The sequence below is a fragment of the Heliangelus exortis genome, chromosome 2 (assembly GCF_036169615.1).
Source record: "Heliangelus exortis chromosome 2, bHelExo1.hap1, whole genome shotgun sequence".
Classification (NCBI taxonomy): Eukaryota; Metazoa; Chordata; class Aves; order Apodiformes; family Trochilidae; genus Heliangelus; species Heliangelus exortis.
In genome coordinates this window covers 101,418,104-101,436,779 of record NC_092423.1, presented here as the reverse complement: position 1 = coordinate 101,436,779, position 18,676 = coordinate 101,418,104, and the positions used below count along the sequence as shown (strand labels likewise).

The window sequence follows — 18,676 nt, the reverse complement described above, 5'->3', positions numbered from 1 at the left end:
TATTATCAAATTAGACAACAACTGGGCAGTTAAAGAGAAATCTGATTGTTGAAAAAGGGCATTAATTATTTTAATTGGATTTTAATTTAGTTATATTAGTGAAGTCAGCTCCAAGATATTTTTATAATGAAGGTATAAAACATTTGGATTCTTATGTCTTCACAGCCTAGATATTGAATTTCCAAGGGAGACAAAACTTCTGCTAGCTTTACGAAGCATAGACAGTAATAGTTACTCAAACTGCAGCCTTTACTTTCCCGTTTCTCTTGGCCCATTATTTTAATGACAATTATGCAACTTAAAAGAAGTTAATTGAAAGTCATTCCACCACAGAAAACATTATGCATGACCTACATTCATATCCCAGAGCTACTGGGCCTCTTATCCCTTTTTGTACAGCAAATGGACTATTTCCAAGCAGAATGTACCAAGTCCGATGCAGACATTCTATAGCTTTCCTTCTTCTATGGTGTAGCACATAGAAACTACACAGCAGAGATTCTGCACCCTTGTAGAGAGAGGTGTCATATTAGTTGTGAGCTTAAGTCTTCAATTCTGTTGCAGTAAAATTGTCCTGAACAAACTTTCTGTTCTCTCTCTTTCAAATACTTGGGGTGGGAAGTGGAGGAGGAATTGGAATTTGTAAAATATCTTCAGAGACTGTCTTACTAGCAACTGTCAGCCAGGGTACTGAGGAGGACTCACTGCAAGACTACATCCCCCTTCTTTACCTTTTTGTGCAGTGAGACAAGCACAGTCCCTTTCACTTGTATAAGAGGCTTCCGTCCCCGATGAAAACAGCGGTGACCCTCAGAACCTCCACAGCTGAGCACACCCTAAGCCAAGCTACTTTGAAAACCGCCCCTCTTTGCTTGGTGGCACTTCGGGCTGAGCCACTACCCCCTCCCCCGCGGCCCCTGGAGTAGCTCTCGGCACGGTCGAGGCCTTCCCGCTGGGCTGCCCCGGATGGGAAGGGGAAGCGGCTGTCCTTACCTGGAGCGAACACCATGCTGCCGCCCGGGCGCGGCGCGGCTCAGCACCCCGGACAGCTCCCGGCGCCGCGGGGCTCAGCACCTCGGACAGCGCCCGGCGCCGCAGGGCTCCGCAGCACCTCGGACAGCGCCCGGCGCCGCTCGGCAGCGGAGGCTGCTGCGGGCCGCGGTCCCTCCCTCCACACTGCGGAGGGGCGGGGAGGGGGCCGGGGCGCAGCGCGGCCCCGCGCATCCACCGCCCGCACACGGACACGGAACCGGACCCGGACCCGGACACACACGCTCTCAGGGATTCATCACTGCCACACCTCGTCGCCCTGCAGCGGCAGCAGGGGGAAGGGCAAGGCGTGAAAGGTAATAGCGATCTGCCCAGCAAGGCGCCCTGCTAATTGCTCCCAATTACCCCACGGCAGCAGCCCCGCTGCCTGACATTTCGGGGTCCGCTGCTTCCACCACACGCTAACAGCACGGCTAATAGGCTCCGGCGACACTGAACTTTGTCACAGTATTTACTTTTCAAAGAAAGGTTCAAATGCTGAGGAATTTATACTCTGATTTAGCAGGCCTGTTAACCCAGCTCCACTGGACAGAAGCACTTTGATCAAGAGGAAACGAACGTTTCAGGATATAAAAGATGACGTCAGGGCCAAAAGGTAAATAAATTAGTGACTAAGTAATAAAATAAAGGAGGGTTATCACAGAGATAAGAAAAACCTTGAAAATTTCCACCTGCTTTTATATTTCAACATTTCATTTGCTTTTATGCTCAGAGTTCCTGAGGGCTATGAACTTCTACAATAGAAGTGAGAAGCACACCAGTCATAATCAGCACAGTGCAAAAATAATTTTTTTTTTTTACTTTTTTTTTTTACTTAATTGTTCTGTGCAAACTGACTCCTGCAAGAGGCATTTTGGAAAATATTGATTAACCCGTGCAAATTAGAGAAAGTAGATTGGAAAGGAAAATCAGCATTAATATTTGCATATAATTTTTGCAACAGGAAATATATTTTCTATCACATGTTCAGAAGCTACGGATGTTCCCACAAACTTATTTCATTCTTCTCATAGCCTTTTATACATGCTGAATTGTCCAGATAAACCTGGAATATATGAAGTCTCCAAATAAGGCCTTATTCTTAACATATGGATACAGAAAAGCACTACTTAAAAATTCTACCTTTGTACTTGAGTAAGAACTCAAGAATGGCATCACCATCAAAGTCACAATAGTCTGTGTGGTGGTGGTGGGGGTTGTTGGTTTTTTTTATTGTATTTTTTGCTTGGTTGGTTCATTTTGTTTGGGTTTTTTCCTTAATACTATTTAAGATAAATTATCCTTGGGAATACTTTCCAGATTCACCATCAAATACCATTTCTACTATCTGATTTCTGGATATTCCTTTTATCACAAGGTCTTCCCCTTAGCAATTTTAGTTCTTTATTGCCATACATTTGTCTCCTGTCTTATATTTCAGAGATTCAATTTAACTTCTTTTAGATGGCATGTGAATTAAATAACCTAAACATTATACCTCTGCTCAGAAATGGTATTCCATCTAAGAATGTTACTTCAAACATTTTCAGTCTACCCTCTTTTTTTTTTTTTCCCCATTTATTGTCATTCTCATCCACCTTATGTCTGCAAACTGATACCTATGAATTCAATTAGAATAATTTCCAGTACAGGTACCCCACATAAAATACAGAACAGATTACAGTCAGCAATATTCTGAATTCTTAAGAGATAGATCAAGGGTACCTTATGATCTTTATAAAATCAGGATATGACAGATATTTTGGAAAGACTTTAGGAAAACTTGCACTGGTATTTTTTATTATGCACGTGTTATGTGCCCCTTACCTACTTGACTCATATGTTTGCGAAAAGAAAAACCAACAAGTTAATCCACTTTCCCTAAAACAAAACAGAACAAAACAAAAAAACAAATAACCCAAACTGTGAGATATATTTCTATTACATACATCCTCAAAAGAAATTAGATGTATGTTTCTGCAAGAGCTGGTTTCAAAATGGTGGTGCAACTTTGGAGAAGATTTTTAGAACAATAAATATGATTCAGTGATTTGAAGGTCTGCAAGTAACCTGTAAAATTCTATGTGGGTGTCTTCAACTTGGTAACTGAACTGACACCATTTTGGTGAAAGAATAAAAGTCATTACTATAACTTTCTACACACATCTTTCTATAACTGCTGTCTGCATCTAATGTTACCTAAAACAGGCATACCTTATTTTACAGTCTTCAAATTTTTTGCTCAAATTAAAACCTCCCAGCATAATTAGTGTTTTCTGACAGAGGAAAAGAAATATTATCAAAAAGCACCTTGGGATTCTTTTTTCATTTAATTGATTTTTTTAATTTCAGATTTGGTCTCAAGTTTAAATACACAAAAATCTGAAATAATTGCAACAAGACAGAATTCTGTAGTGAATTGCCACCTCAAAAGATGTGCAGTTAATTGAGTACAAGAACTACAGTTCACTTATAATTATTTTCATTCAATTTCATATCAGCAGAGAAAAACATCATTTATGCCCAGTTATGTAAGAAAAAAAACCCTTGAGAAAGAAGCACATTAGAAAAAATGAGGATATATTATTAAAGTACAATACATGGCCTTGTTCATCATAAATGTACCATCAACGTGTATGAAGTAGAAAATATAAAAGCACTTACAAAAATATCTGTATAGCTTTTTATCAGTAGTCCTGCCTTGTGTATCATCTAAGTTCTTACCATCTGAGTGAGGAATTACTATTTTCTTTATAAGCTCAGGAGACTCTAAAGTTCTTGAGTACATATCTTTAGAGATTTTTTTAAGAAACCTTGGCTTACTTAGAGGGTACTTTGTTAAGAACTTTAACATTTTTAGCAGTTACCTTTAATATTTTTAGACAGTTAGAAAAATCAAGTTGACTGATGTCACTTCAAATCATCCATTGCAACTTGTAATTCTGTGGGTTTACATCTGAAATAAACCCTTTGCTCTGATGGATTCAGAACCTTAGCAAACATGTTTTAAGGAAGAACATATTTTTACCTGAAGGTGTTCAATGTTTCAGTGTTTTGTTAACAAGATTGCAGATTTAACATTTTTACAGGTAGGCATCTGAGTGTTTCTGGAAGAATCATTTGGAAGTGATCACCTAAATATAAGTGAACACCTACAGTAAAGTAATATAAAGAGAGATCATCAGGAAGCTTTCATTATGTCTCTATCAAATGCTTATTTCGTATTTTATAAAAAGGTTTTTCCCCAACTTTGAGAAAATAAACTAGCTCTGAGCAATTTTTATATTTCTTCACACGTGTCAACATTAATGATCAAAACTGGCTCTATGGGAGGGAAGATTAATATTTTCCTTCTGATTGAACTACTTCATGTCTTTTGCTGCACTGGGTACTGTCATAATGGTCTTCAAAAAGCAATTACAGCCACGGACTATCCTATGGTTAAGCTTAACAATAAAAATCTTTCTTAGCCAAGTAGCAACACATTACATCTGAAACTGCAAGGAAATTGTTTAGAGAAAATAATTGTAACTGAGTGTCACAAAGAGATATGTAAAATCATTTAGATGAAGTGTCAAATGGTCATTTGCATAGCATGGATATCCAGTTTCCTAGACTTAGGCTTGAACAACTAATGCCTTTGTGATTAATATACCTAAAAGACAGGTGTAGGGAATAAAGACAGAAAAGAAAAAACAAAAATCCAAACTGATAGAAGTACCATTCTCCTGGAAAAGGAATTAAATGTAAAGCTAGTTACCTTTCCATGAGAACTCCGGAAGAACAGCAATGCACAGGACCTCAGCAGCCAAAAACACGAGACCTTGAAAGCCTTCAGGAAGAATATGCAATGTTTCAAGAGACCAGAAAAAGTGAATACAATTAAATTAAAGACAAGTGTGGCTATTAGAGTTTCAATACTTCAGTCTATTAATTTTTCTTCATTAAGCTGAAAAACTGCATAGTAATCCAAGGCTAAGATTTACAAACATGAATAAATATTAGATAGAATCTCAGAGAAACAGCTGTATGGTTGGGCTTTTTTGTTTTGTTTCTTAAATATCACAAAGATGAGTCCACCTTAGGACTTCTCACAGCATGTAAAGCCCTACTTCCATGTAGGGAACTTCTCTTGCTGATTACATCAGCACCCTCACAATATCTGAATGCCTTGCACCTGTTAATAATTACCTTCCAACAGTCCTATAAAAAGTAAAGCAGTATCTCCCATCAGTAAAGATGGGAGTCAAAATTACAGATAAGCTTAACCCAAAGCAAATGCCAACCTGTAAGAAACAAAGAGCTAGTAAATACAAGAACGAATGATTCACCTTAAGCATTCATACAGATACAACTGTGTAAAAATCAGTGGAGACAACAGAGCTGCAGCTCCCACCTGGCACACTTCTACAGACCACCAGTCCTTCTGCTTAGACAGATGAATGAGTCACAGCCCAGAATTCAGAACCTATAGATAATGTAGGAATTCTTTTATACAGCAAGGGATCCAGTATCATCAAGTAATGACTGTATTTAGCAGAGACACTGTGAAACATCAGAAGAGACTTAAGAGGACCTCATATACAACAGCTGACTGATGATATGGACAAGGCTATACCACTCCAAAAACCCATAGGCTAGGTTGTCAGTCTGCCCCAAGTAAAATTCTGAGCTTCAAACCTTTTCTGTTCTACCAGCACAACAACACATCTGATAGATTTAAATTTAATAGTGTCTTTTTTTTCCATAGAAAGTGTTTTTAAGGCCCTGATCATACCACACTTAGTGGTGCCTGTACCTTGACACAAGTCATAAAATTAGGTATGTGCTCAAGTCTTCAAAGAACTAAAAAAGCAATAATAGAAACATAGAATCAGCATGTTTGGAAAGGAACTTCAAGATCATTAAGTCCAACCATCAGTCCTACATCACCTTAACCACTAAATCATCTCCCAAAAAACCTCATCTACCCAGTTCTTTAATGCACTCAGAGATGGCAAATAAATCTTCATGCAGCATGACAAAACTACTAGCTAGTGAGCTGAGGAGAAGAAAAGTCAGCTTTAAAATAAATTAAGACATTTCCAAACTTGCATGAAAATACTATCTCATTTAAGTCCCAAATAAATTCACATATAACATTTTGATAAATGTAACCAACCTAAATATTACATGCTTAATTAAAGTCAAATAAAACAAACATACCTGTAAATATCAAAATAATCATTTTTACATGCTAACAAACAGCTTAGACTGTTCAAGAACTAAGAACGGATCACTATATTTGATTATACCAATATAAAATATAAACAGTATGTAATACAGAATGTAGTTTCCTATGTTGTCCTATAGAGTCAAAAGGATAGGAATTCCATCATGCATGGCTAAAAATTAAAAAATTTAGCCAAATAAGAAAAACATATGGATGGACCTTAAACTAAGTTTGAAAACATAACTTTGTGATAAAAGAAAGGATTTAAAACAGCAGAGTATCAAAACTCTAAATTAGGTTATCAAGATTCCAAGAGCCAATTGATCCAATTGAAAAGTATCTATAATAAGACACCTCTACTCTAGCAGAATTTATCACATCCATCAAATCTGGGCAACCCTTTGATTACATTTAATCCATTCGTGAAAAAATGAGATATCTACAAAAAAGTCATAAGACTGGATAAAAGAAAGTTTCTTTACCAAAGTGGGAAATTAAACTTATGTTTCATACTGAAAACACTTGCTAACTCTTCTAAAATGATTAATTACTAACATTAGTTAAAACATTTCTAACATACCTCTATTTATGACAGTAGTCATGACATTTTCAAGGAAGAGTTTCTGATGCATTTCAGGGTTTGTTTTTTTTTTTTGCAGACTGAAGGGAAAACACCAGTGTACACAAACTTGCTAGCCACTCACTTTGAAAACTGTAGGTTTTGTTACTATGTGTATAGCTGCACGTAACTGGTAGTCCATCTAACCCATCTGAAATACAAAAGCAAGGGTATAGCTGTTCCTTCTTATTTGCCTAGTAGACAATTGAAATATTTTCCCTTATTTGATTTAAGATCAAGAATTTCAGAAATAAAATCAGAATAGATCAGGTCCATTCAATAAAAGCATTCAATGAAACCTTATTGCTTTTCAGGGCTATGGTGTTTCACGTACAGTGCTAAAAAATTAAAGATCAAAAGCTTTAAAAGTTTGTCTCAAAATTCTAGTTTAAGCTCTATTGTGCCCTTTAAGAATAAGAATATAGTGGCCATGATTTTTACAGATCTTACTGGAAAATCTGAATGAACTAGTAAAATATTACTGGTCAAAATAATAATAATAAAAACCAACAGTAATAGCTGTTATAAGACATCTTGTAAAAAGAATATATTAAAATGTATCTTCAGATGGGGAAAAAAAAACCCTGTTAAAAGGAACACAGAGAAATCAGAAAAATGGCAGAGAACAGAATTCATTGTCTGGGAAGAACTTGCCATTGAACAAAAGGCAACTCTCAACAAAGAATTCTTTCCTCATCTTCAGTTACAGAACCAAAGAACTACATTTAGAAGTCCTTAATTTCAAGTATCAAGTGGCAATGTCTGATACCTAGGATTTATATATTCAGGCCTTTGAATGGATTCATATTTATAACTGGTAGGGGAAAAAATCTATCATAACTTCAAGTTTAACACAGAAGCTTTAAGTAGAAAAACAGAAGAAAAAAATCTTAACATTAAACCAGTCTACCTGACATCACACAGTGAAATAGAGAATCTACCCCTATGCTTTGGATTAATATTATTTGCAATTTCTAAAAAGATTGTTTAATGATTACACAGTAAGTCATCTAAAGTAGACCTAAGAAATTCTGTAGTGTGAAGGTGCCGAGACACTGGCACAGGTTGCCCAGGGAAGTTGTTGCTGTGCCCTCTCTTGAAGAGTTCAAGGCCAGGTTGGATGGGCCTTTGAGCAACCTGGTCTGGTGGGAGGTGTCCCCGCCCATGCAGGGGGGTTGGAACTAGATCATCTTTAATGTTCCTTCCAACCCAAACCGTTCAATGATTCTACGAAGTTAATATTGTCTACTTTTAATATTAGCCAATACTGCAAAAATACCATTTTGCATCTTTTGGGGGTTAACAGTTTTGTCCTTCAGTGGATTAAATACCTATTGTGTACTATAACTATTGTTATCTCCTTAAACTGAGCAATTTGTCACAATTCAAGTTTTCATAGGATTGTTGGACAATATGCAAACAGGCTCAGACTAATTTAAATAATAAAAAACTTCAACCTGTGAATTCTATTCTCTTGAAAAAGCATAAATTAAGTGCTCGCATCTCTCTTCAAAATTCCACATCTGCCACCAGTGGTTGTTGGAAAGGTGTTACGTCTGGTTCTTTCTGTTGCCTGGCTGCTTCTCACAAACACTTTTTAACTAGTGCTGTGTTTCAGCTCACTATTTAATGTGATACCAAAGTTGGGCAAGACCTCGTCCATTTGTTCTCCTACTTCTACCTATGTGCTCCTGTCACTTATCTTGGATCAAATCTAATAAATTGGTTTGACAAGGTAGGTCAACCTAAAACTAACTCACTGAAGCACTGAATTGCTTTTTTATAGAAACTCACTCAGCTGGCTTATCCTAAAGTCACAAAAGCCATTAAATCTGAGGCACATAAGATGGAAGGACCAGGTGCAAAAGGTAACAGCAAGAGAGGAAAGAAGAGAATAGGATTACCCCTTTTAGCAACAATTTGCAGTTTTACTATAGCAGGAAAAATAGAAAGCTGCTGTCTCAGGAGGTAGCTCCACAATAGACAAAGTCAATCTAAAACAGGGCTGCTCTTCCACTGACCCTCGCACTGACTCACTGACTGTGGAGCTACTAAGGAGGGTAAAGAAAAAAAGATGTCCCAAAGTAGTTATTAGTTTTCAGGTGCTTTGGTTCTCCCAGAAGTGGAGGCATTGCATGAATGCTACTGCAGGCAAAAGAAAAACAATAAACTGCAACAGCCATAACTCTGGTATTCTTAAAATCACCATGGATCTGATTCCTTGACCTCATTTAACTTCTCCCTTAGCTTGCAAAGAGGGAAAACTCTCATGATTTAGCTGTGCATTGGACACGAAGCCTATTGCCATGGTGCATTATTTCTCATTTTATTACCACCTAGGATAGACAAATAAGTTTGAGTTAAAGAGTGCTAAGCCTGTTCCTGTGTTCTAAGAACACTGAGAATAGATCTTTGGGTGAAAGGCAGCAGCCATTGCTTGTTAACAAAATAGCACATGCTATACAAACTTCAGGGGGGTGACTATAAGACAGAGTGAGATTTCACTCATTTCACTACAGATGAAATGGGAAGGTCCTGCTCCTTCCTCTTCCATGTTTATCCTCACGCTTGCTCCTCCTTCATCACTTACCTTGCATTGACACAGAAGTACACCACACACCTTTAGGAGCAGGAAAGGAGTGGAGAAGTAGTAAGACTCACCCTTTCGGCAGAACTAAGATTTACCACACAAAGACTAATTTTCTTTTATAAGACTGTACTATCAAAAAAGAAGCTTTATAGCAGAGAAGAATTTTTTTTTTAAATGTTAAAGCTTTAAAATAAAGAGAAACATGCCATTGTAAACTATCGTTCCATACAGAAGAAGCCACTTTCTGTTTACTTTCCATCTTTGCAAAGCAATGAGATCAAATCCTATTGTCATATGAGAAAATATTCATTAATGTCCTAGGCAGATCTCATGAAAACTTCAGTTAATTTTTAACAGAAAATGAGGAAATTTTAATGGTCCTGTTTGGGATATGAAGAAGATAGTCCCCTTAGTATAGGGGAAAAAGGGTTAAATGCTGCTTATGTATAGACAGTATAACTAGAGGTTTCTAGTGTAACAGAGCTCAGTGAACAGATACTTCATGGCTCCCATATTCAGGAAAACAAAATCTATAAACCAATTCTAAATATTGGGTATCAAGGCAATGAAAAAAATAAAAAAATTACCATCTGACTTAAGTGAAAACATTCTTGAACATAATGTACTATAAATACACCAATAAAAAAACTGCCTGTAAGTTGTATTAATTTAAAGTAAGAGTATTTTTGTCTTCTAAAATACTCTAAAGATTGAGCTTCCCTGCATCTAAGCTGCTTACATATGCAGATTATTCATATGTAAAAAACAGGCCATTGGGGGTCAGAAAATTACTAATGTTAGCACTGTAGGGGTTTGGGATTCTTGGCCTTTGTTTATAACAGAATGAGCTTGCATCACAAAATACATTTTTCTAAAATAGTGTATCTTGGAAGGAATTTGGGATGAATGTATCCAGAAGCTCTGCTTTGGCCATGCTTTTTGATATCAATATACTGAATAAATGTGATACAACTTCTATTCATATGGCCTACGTGTTTTGGAAGTTTATCTATAAAAAAATTAGATGGTTACACAGATTATTAAAAAAACCTCAAAACAATAAAACTAAAAAAGCCTATCCCCATTTTAAAGAGCTCTAGTGCTGTTCATATTAGAACTGCTGAAGTTCAGGAAGTTTCAGAGTTCTATAAATATCTCAAGGAACAGAACCTACAAATAAAAAATAAAAAAAAAAATATAAAGGAACAGTGGAGATAGTTACATTGAAAAATGTATCAATATTGTATAAATCACTATTTTTAGCTATTCTATTATTTCAGATTTCTTGTATTATATTTAAAAATCATTCCTGAGAAGAGTTGTCTCAACTCTTATTACACTTATTTAACAAAACCTATTCATGGAAATCCTCCATCTGTTCTGAAATGAATAAGGATGTTATAATTGTAATAGATCTATACAGAGACAAATGAGAGACCAACCCCTGTAATGGAATTTTAAATGAAGCATGCATGTTTCTGGCTGATTGGGCATACTATTGTGATCTACAAACTGTCTGAAAAAGATGGAAATTCCTGAGATATGCCTTCATCTTTTAGCTAGAATTACCCTAGTCTGTCCTGATCTGTAAATGTTTACATTCAGAAAAACTGTATGTCATTAGCAGTAGATGCACTTTGTTTCTGAAATGCTTTGTCTCTACTGCAAGACAGACAGGTGTCTAAATTGATAAACATTTAAGAACAGCTACCTATCCCTAAATATATACTCTAAGCTTAGGGTAGACTTTCTGGTACAATCTGATATTTTAGTCCATGTCTCATCCAGTTCTATAAATTTAAATGTCCTTACTCAGGAAAACATGTATAGCATCTCTAAATCAGAAAACTGGGGCCCAATCTTTGAAAGAATTATAGTTTCAGTACCTAAATGGCCACATTTTGAAGAGTATTTAGTATTCTGCAGTTTTATGTGAAATAGAAGCTGAAATTCTCAAAATCTTGCCACTTTAGCCATCATTTTCTTTCACACAACCACTTTTAAAATTCTGATCTCCAGGCCTAAGCCTTTTCCTAAGATCAATCTGTCCCAGTTGTAGGTTTCAAAGAGCTACCAAGGTGACACAGCCCTTAGAGCCGGTAACTCTTACAGCTGTAAGCTTAAACTGTAGCAGACTTCACTCTGGTGTAAAGCACAACGTTACCAGACCTTCTGTTGTGTCTTTTAATGCAATCTGCTTTTCTGTAAGAATGTCAAACTCACAGCCTTGTGCTCCAATGTCAGAAGGCAATTTTCCTTAACAGTAGGCCTTGAGCTCTGTTGTTCTGTTCAAGCATGTGCTGTCCCATTAGGCTCCATTTTCATTTATTACTTTCAAAAAAACCCCAACCAAACAAAAACCAAAGAGAAGTTATTTAGCTTATCCCTCAGCTTCAAGGCAGAGTTAACTATATTTAAACCATTCCTAACAGATGTTTGTCTAACCCTTTCTCAAATGTCACTACTGAAGACTGCAGTGCCTCCCCAGGGATTCTGCTCTGGTAATTGATTATTTAACCCTTTAAAAGTTTTCCTCAGTGTAGATGTTCACTGCTGATTGTTCACTCACTGTTTCACAATGTAGATTTTTTTCCTTAATGTAGATGTTCACTGCTGTAATGTAACCTCACTATTTCTTGCACCCTTCATAGGAAACCACGAGAACATTTACTTTCTTCATCTTTTACAATTTTAACTCTAATCACCACTGATCTGTTTTGAACAGTTATCAACCCCAACAGTATCACCTAAGAGAAAGTGAACACAATCTTAGAGAAGAAAACATAGCAAGACTAATGTATTTAGAAAAAAAAGTAGATCCCATTTTGGACCTACTATCTTTATATCTATGATCATATACAGTAAAACATTTTAACAATGGTCATTTATCATGTTCCTCAAGAGAACCAATAAAATGCAATGAATACACATCCTCTGATGTTGCACAGATACAAAATGTATAGTTTGTTTACAAACTAATATTACTGTAATGTAAAATGAAGCAACATTTTAAAAAAATATATTGGTAAAAGCCCAAAGTTTACATTTTCTAAAATATTAAGTTCATGTTTTATTTACAGACCAGCTTTCAAACAATTACTGGCTTTTTAAGATAATTGCTTAACCTGATGAGTACATGAATAAAATGAAGCTGTAAAAAACCTCAACCAAACGAAAAAACAATAATCAAAGTTCCATATAACAGTTCAAAAAATGCTATTTTCAATTTCTATTTAGAAAAGCAAGATGTGTCTACCACACAGTAACTTACCAGAAATGGGTCTAACACTTCCATATGCTATTGATATCGCAAGTGACCAATGTTATCCAACCACGTGCCCAAGATTGCATTATTTTTCCCATTCTAGCTTCAAATGAAGTTTTGACAAAAGTTGCAGTATTTACAAATTTAAAACAAAGGATCTACATCCCTTTGGATTACGTTACCACTCTTACTGTGTCTTCTGTTGTTGACTACACATAGTAGACTGCAATCCAAAGATCACTTTTTTTTGTTGACTGTAAGTTAACAGTTAAACCATCAGCATCTACACCAGCTTGTCTGAAAAAAAAAATAGGCAACTCTAAGTAACAGATTATTAGTTAACATTGATTCTGGATCAATTATGACTGAAATAACTCACTGAGGTCCCCCTCTCACTGAGAGTTTGTGTGACAGGAGGTGGAAGTTTAAAAACTTGGACAGCAACTCTTAGCCAGTGTGAGCATCCAGGACACAAGCCCCAGCCTGAACCCGTGGCTGTGCCCTGCAGCAGTGGAGCTCTGGCAGTGACACCCTGTCACCACCCAGTGCAGCTTATTCCCTCCTTGTCTTAACTGTGCTAGGTTGAATGAACTGAAAGCTGCATAGTAAAAGCTACAGCCTCAAGGTGTATTAAACTTAACTAACTTCTATTGGGTCTGAATAAGGAAAATATCTCCCTTTCCACACCCTTTTTCCTTTGGGGCTCAGTCCCATCTCCAGGGGCCCAAGTAGAAACAAATAAAGCAGACTCTTTTCCCCACAGAAGGGAGTGGTGAATGCCATGACCCTTCTGCTTTGTCAGCCAAGATCACTGTGAATACTGCAGGTTTGTTTCAGAAAAGCAACTGTTTCATTAAACTTGCCACCTCAGTTAAAGTAAGAGGATATCTGAGGAAATGGAATAAGAAGCAATTCCATTTTGATCACCATCTCCCCTTACTCTGCTGTACCAACCTCTAGCACCATTAGGTGAGAAAAGGAAGCATTCAAAAGCTTAGGGAATCAATGTCTGTTTCTCAAAAACTGTAGGTACAGCACTTTGAAAATTATGAAAAAAACAGTATTTTTTTCCATGGTTATTTTCTGAGATCTCAGAATTTTTAAACATTACTCACTGATTTCACTGTCTGCATTGTATGCAGCATTCCATACTGGATGAAACAAAGCATCAGCCAGTGATGATCCCTGTTTTATAGAGAACTTGATCAAATTCTCAAACTAAATCAGGTATTAGTGCATTATATTACTGATGAAAACAAAACTATTCCATATTCTAAGAATATCCATCTCTGAAGTATTTCAAAATACCTAGCCAAGCAATGCTATGTGTTGCTATGTAGCATTCAAACCCTCTAAAAATATGTTTTCTTGAAAAGATAATTCTCAGTCTAAATGTACACCAACAATAAATTCTGTTAAATTTAATTTCTTATATTATTTCCGATAAAGTTCCTGCTTTAGTTTTTAACTACAAGCTATTGTTTCTAGCTGCTGCTCTGCTTCAGCAGCCATGGCTGCTGCCTGTAACTGTTCTGTTTCACTCTGGATGGAATTGGCTGTCGTAACTTGTTTTCTTTCACTGTGCATATTGTTCTCATGCCTTTTTAGATCAGATGCTTTAGCAAATGCTTTAGTGCAGGAACTGCAGACAAAAGGTTTCTCTCCTCGATGTCTTCTTTCATGGTCTTTAAGGTGGGACTTGTGCTTGAAAGCTTTATCACACATATGGCATGCAAATGGCCTCTCGTTACTGTGAACTCTTTCATGCTTTTTTAGGTCTGGTGCACGAATAAAAGACTTTCCACATACCTCACAACTGTAAGGCTTGTAACCTGTGTGTATTTTCAGGTGTTCTTTCAAATGAGCTTGCGTGGTAAAGCCCTTTGTACACATTTCACAAACAAACGGTCTATCAGCAGTGTGTAGCTTTTCATGTTTTCTCAGTCGTGCTTCATCAGAAAAGGTCTTACCACAAGCCTGACATACAATGTGTTCCCTGTGACCGTAGAGCAAGTACTCAAACTTCATGTCCCCGGCTGCTGTTGTCCAGCCTGGCGTCTGTTCATCTTTCACTTCACTTATGCCATCATTAAAAGTCAAAGCCTGAGGGGTCTGAGATCCTAAGTCTTTTGATTCAGTTGTTTCCATAGGCTCTACTTCTTGCCCATAGCAGTTTACTTTTCGAACTTCTTCGCTTCCCAGCTCTTTGAGAATGGCCTCTTGCACTCTCAGGGTGGTGGTAGGTGATTTTCCATCTTCCTGACTTGGGGGAGTTCCTTCCACAGTCACATCTGATGGACTATCATCGTGATCTCCAATTTCTTCCACCTCATCATCTTGGGTATCATTAGGCTCCCCCATGGGACGGTTGATTTTCAGACAGTACTTGCTCTTGGACTGTGTGCTTTCTTCAGGACTAGACACATCACGTTTTTGAGAGCAGAGTTTATCCAGAAATCGAATACCAAGAATCTGGCCTGAAGACATCATCAAATTTACATCCTCTTTCTTAACAGAAATCTTTGCAGTATACATGTAATTGAGAACTTCCTCAAAAATATCAGAACGAAGAAAATCTATTTCTATTACTGATGAACTATCAACTTCTAGTTTTTTGAAAAGCTTTTTGAAGTAAGTACTGCAGGCAGCAAGAACACATCTATGTGCTCTGAATTTAACATCTTCAACCACGATAGCTATGTCACAAAATTCTCCTTCCAGACGCTGTTCATTTAATGTTTTCAGAAACACGGTTTTGTGATCGTCGTCATTATATTTAATGGTTTCAGACATACTGATGAAAAACTCCTGTAAAATAATAAGGGAAAGTTTTGTAGTTTTTATTAGGTAGTCTAAGTTATAAAATCCCAACAGCCAGTGTCATGTACACACTAAAAGAATTGCCAAATATCATTCTTTGCTTAATACAACCAGAAAAAGCCTTTCAGATTATAAAATCATTACTCTTAGACTTCTTAAAATTGTGAATAAATAAGGTTCTTTTCCTAGGTTAATCACTTCACACAAAATAGAACAATTTACAAAGAATTTTTTTTTGTAGCAGGATATTACTTTATTCAAATATTTATTGATTCAGTCATCCAAAACTGGAAACATTCTCTGCCGCTGTTCCCAGTAAACGTACAATCCAACTGAAGTAGAAGACATTCTTATATCTACAGGAAACATTAATACTAAAAAATGTATAAGAAACACTCTAAATGTGTCAGCATAACAAAATGTGAAATATCAAATATAAGTCTTACCATGAACAATGCAGGAAATTTTCTAAACAAATGATTATTAAAGATGTGATAGGAGATTAACCCTTACACCGGGCCACCTTCAGCCTGTAAGACAGGAAGATAGCATTTTTAAAATCATAAAATGTATTCCAAAGTGGGTTAAAATTAGTGTGTTAAAACAGCATTTTCCATTATTTAAAATGATTAAAATGCATTGGTAAAGGTCCAGTTACTTAGACTGATTCTACACATGTCTGCATAAGTTGATCTGATAGTGCTATTGTCCTAAACCTCCTGCTTACTTTTCTCTGGCTCCTTCATTTCTCTGACTCCACTTTCCTGTTATTTACTCTACACTAGATCTAAAAATCTGAAAAAGAAAAAAATTCTAGAGGAATCAACAGAGTTAACCCAGTCATATCAGAAAGGCAATTAGTTTCCTGTCACATCAGTGAGCTGAGCAAGCCTAGCAGAGGGGCTGCCAAGCAAACCAACAAAGAATAGTGGACTGGGGTGTTGGATGCATGCACATCCAGGACCATGGGAAAAGACACCAAGGATACCAGATCTCAAGAAAAAAAATAAAAATGGAGACACCTGAACAGCAGAAGTACAATGCAAACTTTAATTTTAATTATCCAGTCACAGCCTCCCACAGCTATCTAGTTGTGACAGAAAGTGCAGATGCAGCAGAGAGGAGGGAAATTTAATATTTGGTTCAGGATTTGGCTCCATCACCTGGCGTGCAGCTACTGGGAAGTCCTTTCCTTAATACTAATTTATCCTTTACCATATATGAAGCAGAAGCAGCTGACAGGTATGCAACTTTCACTCTGGGTGTTTAACATGGTATGCGAACACTTGACTCCCTACATTTGCCTTTACAGGCCTGGCATCTCAGCATATAGCACCACTAAGTAAAAAAAACTGGAGGAAATCCAAAATTCTTTTCAGCGCCCTACATAATCAGACGTTGAGAAAGCCAGATAGGAAGCGCATAAATATTTGAAACACACAAAAAAGAAAACCAACCCAAGAAACACTGTATTTTTCTGGGCTGTCTGTGTCTGCGGCCCCAGGATGAAGTATAAACTCAGCCCCTGAAGACAGCAGGATTAACAACTGTTTACACAGGATCAGTTTAGAGTTCTTTGCAAGCTGGGGAAAACACTAATTTCTTTTTAAGAGATCAGTAAAACATCACTGCTATTAGCTTAGAAGCAATCCCACCCTGATTTGTTAAACAACACGCAGTGTTGCTAGAATTCTGATGAGATTTACCAAGCGAGAAAACCAACTCTAGGAGAAGCAGTTGGCGGAAAACAGTGTTGCTGAGCACACAGGGGTAACGCAACTGGTGAAGAAACAGTTACCACTCCGCAAGTGGTGGGCACTTGGCCAGAGCACCTCCAGCACTGAGCAAAGCAGGGCAAAACCCCGTTGCCGACAGGTAACTCTATTCCTGCACACGCACACTTTGCCGTTACCACCACAGGAACGTGTGGGACACGTCTGGGGTTGCAACCGTTCTCCTGCCGCCGCCCGGGAGGAGCTCGGTGCCTCGCCAAGTGAGCTCTCCCGGCTCCGCAGACTCGCCAGCGCGGCTCCCGATGCGTGCCCGTGACCGCGGAGGCAGCCAGGCGCACGCCTGCTCCATGCACCCGCCGGCGAGGACGCGGCGCAGGCGGGTTCCCGGCGGGGCCCGGCCCAACCCAACCCCGTCGCTCCGCCGCGGGCCGCTCGCCGCCGCCGCCACGGGAACCCGCGGCTGCCGGCGCGGCCCTGCGGTAGGGAGACACCGCCCGCGCTCCCGGACCGTCGTCGGGGGCGCCCGTGAGCAGCAGGCGACCTCGCCGCGTCGCGCCGCGCCTCTCCGGAGCGAGCCCGGAGTTCACCCCGCTCGCCTCACGGGGCCGCGCCGGAGACGGCGCCCCCCTTCTCCCCCCAGGCCCCAAGGGTCGTCGTGCGGCGCCCGCCCCTTCGGTGGCGGCGGGGGACGAGACGCCGCCGGGTTCCCGCCGCCAGGCCGCGCGCCCCTTTGTTGCGGCGGCCGCATCTGCCGCGCGGGGACCCGCGCGCCCCAGCGTGCGCGTCAGTCGCCGGAGGTGGCGGTGGTGGCGGCAGCGGCGGTGTCCTCCTCCTCCTCCTCCTCCCTCGCCCCCGCCCCGCCCGCCCAGCCGCGCGCGCGGGAGGCAGGCGCGCGACGGCTACGAGGTGCTGAGCGCGGGGGGCGCGCCCGCGGCGCCTCCATCTCACCCAGTGCCAGCTGCCTGAGTTATAACGGCTGCGGCGGAGGGGGGGGTGGGAAGAGGGAGAAGGACGGAGGGGGGCGCGCAAGGGAGCGCGCACGGGAGCGCGCAGCGCAACAGCGGCCCCAGCGTTGGGCGGCGGAGGAGGGGGGTGGGGTGGGGGATGGGGGGAGGGGAGGAAGGGGGAGAGGGCTCGCGCTTACCTGCCGCCCGCCCGCGCGCGCGCCCGCCCGCGGAACCGCACTTCCCAGAGAGCGCGGGCGCCCGCCGCTGCCACCGCTGCCGCGCGGGAGGGGGCCGGGAAGTGGGGGGAGAGGAAGGGAAAGGGGGAAATTGGGAAAAGGGGAATTTGGGAAAGGGGAATTTGGGGAGGGGGGGGCTCGGGGAAGGGGGGGGGGACGGGGGGGTCCTGCGCGCGTCTCTCCGGCCGTCACCGCCGCCTCCTGCACGAGCACTCAGTGCGCGCG

The 18,676-nt window shown here is 39.8% G+C and overlaps 2 protein-coding genes across 6 annotated transcripts in view; both read right to left on the bottom strand.

Annotated features, from left to right (window-relative positions):
* Window positions 1–12,791, bottom strand: part of AKAIN1 (A-kinase anchor inhibitor 1) — a 25,677-nt gene extending 12,886 nt beyond the window's left edge. The window contains exons 1-3 of one of the 2 annotated variants that reach the window (XM_071737227.1): window positions 12,722–12,791; window positions 9,451–9,480; window positions 4,790–4,861 (exon numbers count right to left, since the gene is read on the bottom strand). In XM_071737227.1, the coding sequence (XP_071593328.1) occupies window positions 4,790–4,861; window positions 9,451–9,457 (79 nt within the window). In that variant the 5' untranslated portion in view covers window positions 9,458–9,480; window positions 12,722–12,791. Of the gene's footprint in view, window positions 1–4,789; window positions 4,862–9,450; window positions 9,481–12,019; window positions 12,090–12,721 lie in introns of those variants that run through there. The other variant, XM_071737226.1, reaches the window with a different exon arrangement.
* ZBTB14 (zinc finger and BTB domain containing 14) lies at window positions 6,879–18,676 on the bottom strand. Of its 4 annotated transcripts, XR_011724490.1 has the most exons (5): window positions 18,413–18,657; window positions 15,982–16,065; window positions 12,722–15,523; window positions 12,020–12,197; window positions 6,879–9,480 (listed from the first exon to the last, which is right to left on the bottom strand). XR_011724490.1 is itself a non-coding variant. In XM_071737225.1 (3 exons), exons 2-3 carry the CDS (start codon window positions 15,982–15,984, stop codon window positions 14,180–14,182), a joined length of 1,347 nt encoding a protein of 448 aa, XP_071593326.1. In that variant the 5' UTR covers window positions 15,985–16,065; window positions 18,413–18,676; the 3' UTR covers window positions 12,251–14,179. The 4 variants fall into 4 exon arrangements, 1 of the variants encoding a protein (XP_071593326.1); XR_011724491.1 differs by lacking the exon at window positions 12,020–12,197; XR_011724492.1 differs by lacking the exons at window positions 6,879–9,480; window positions 12,020–12,197 and having other exon boundaries at window positions 12,251–13,012; window positions 13,831–15,523.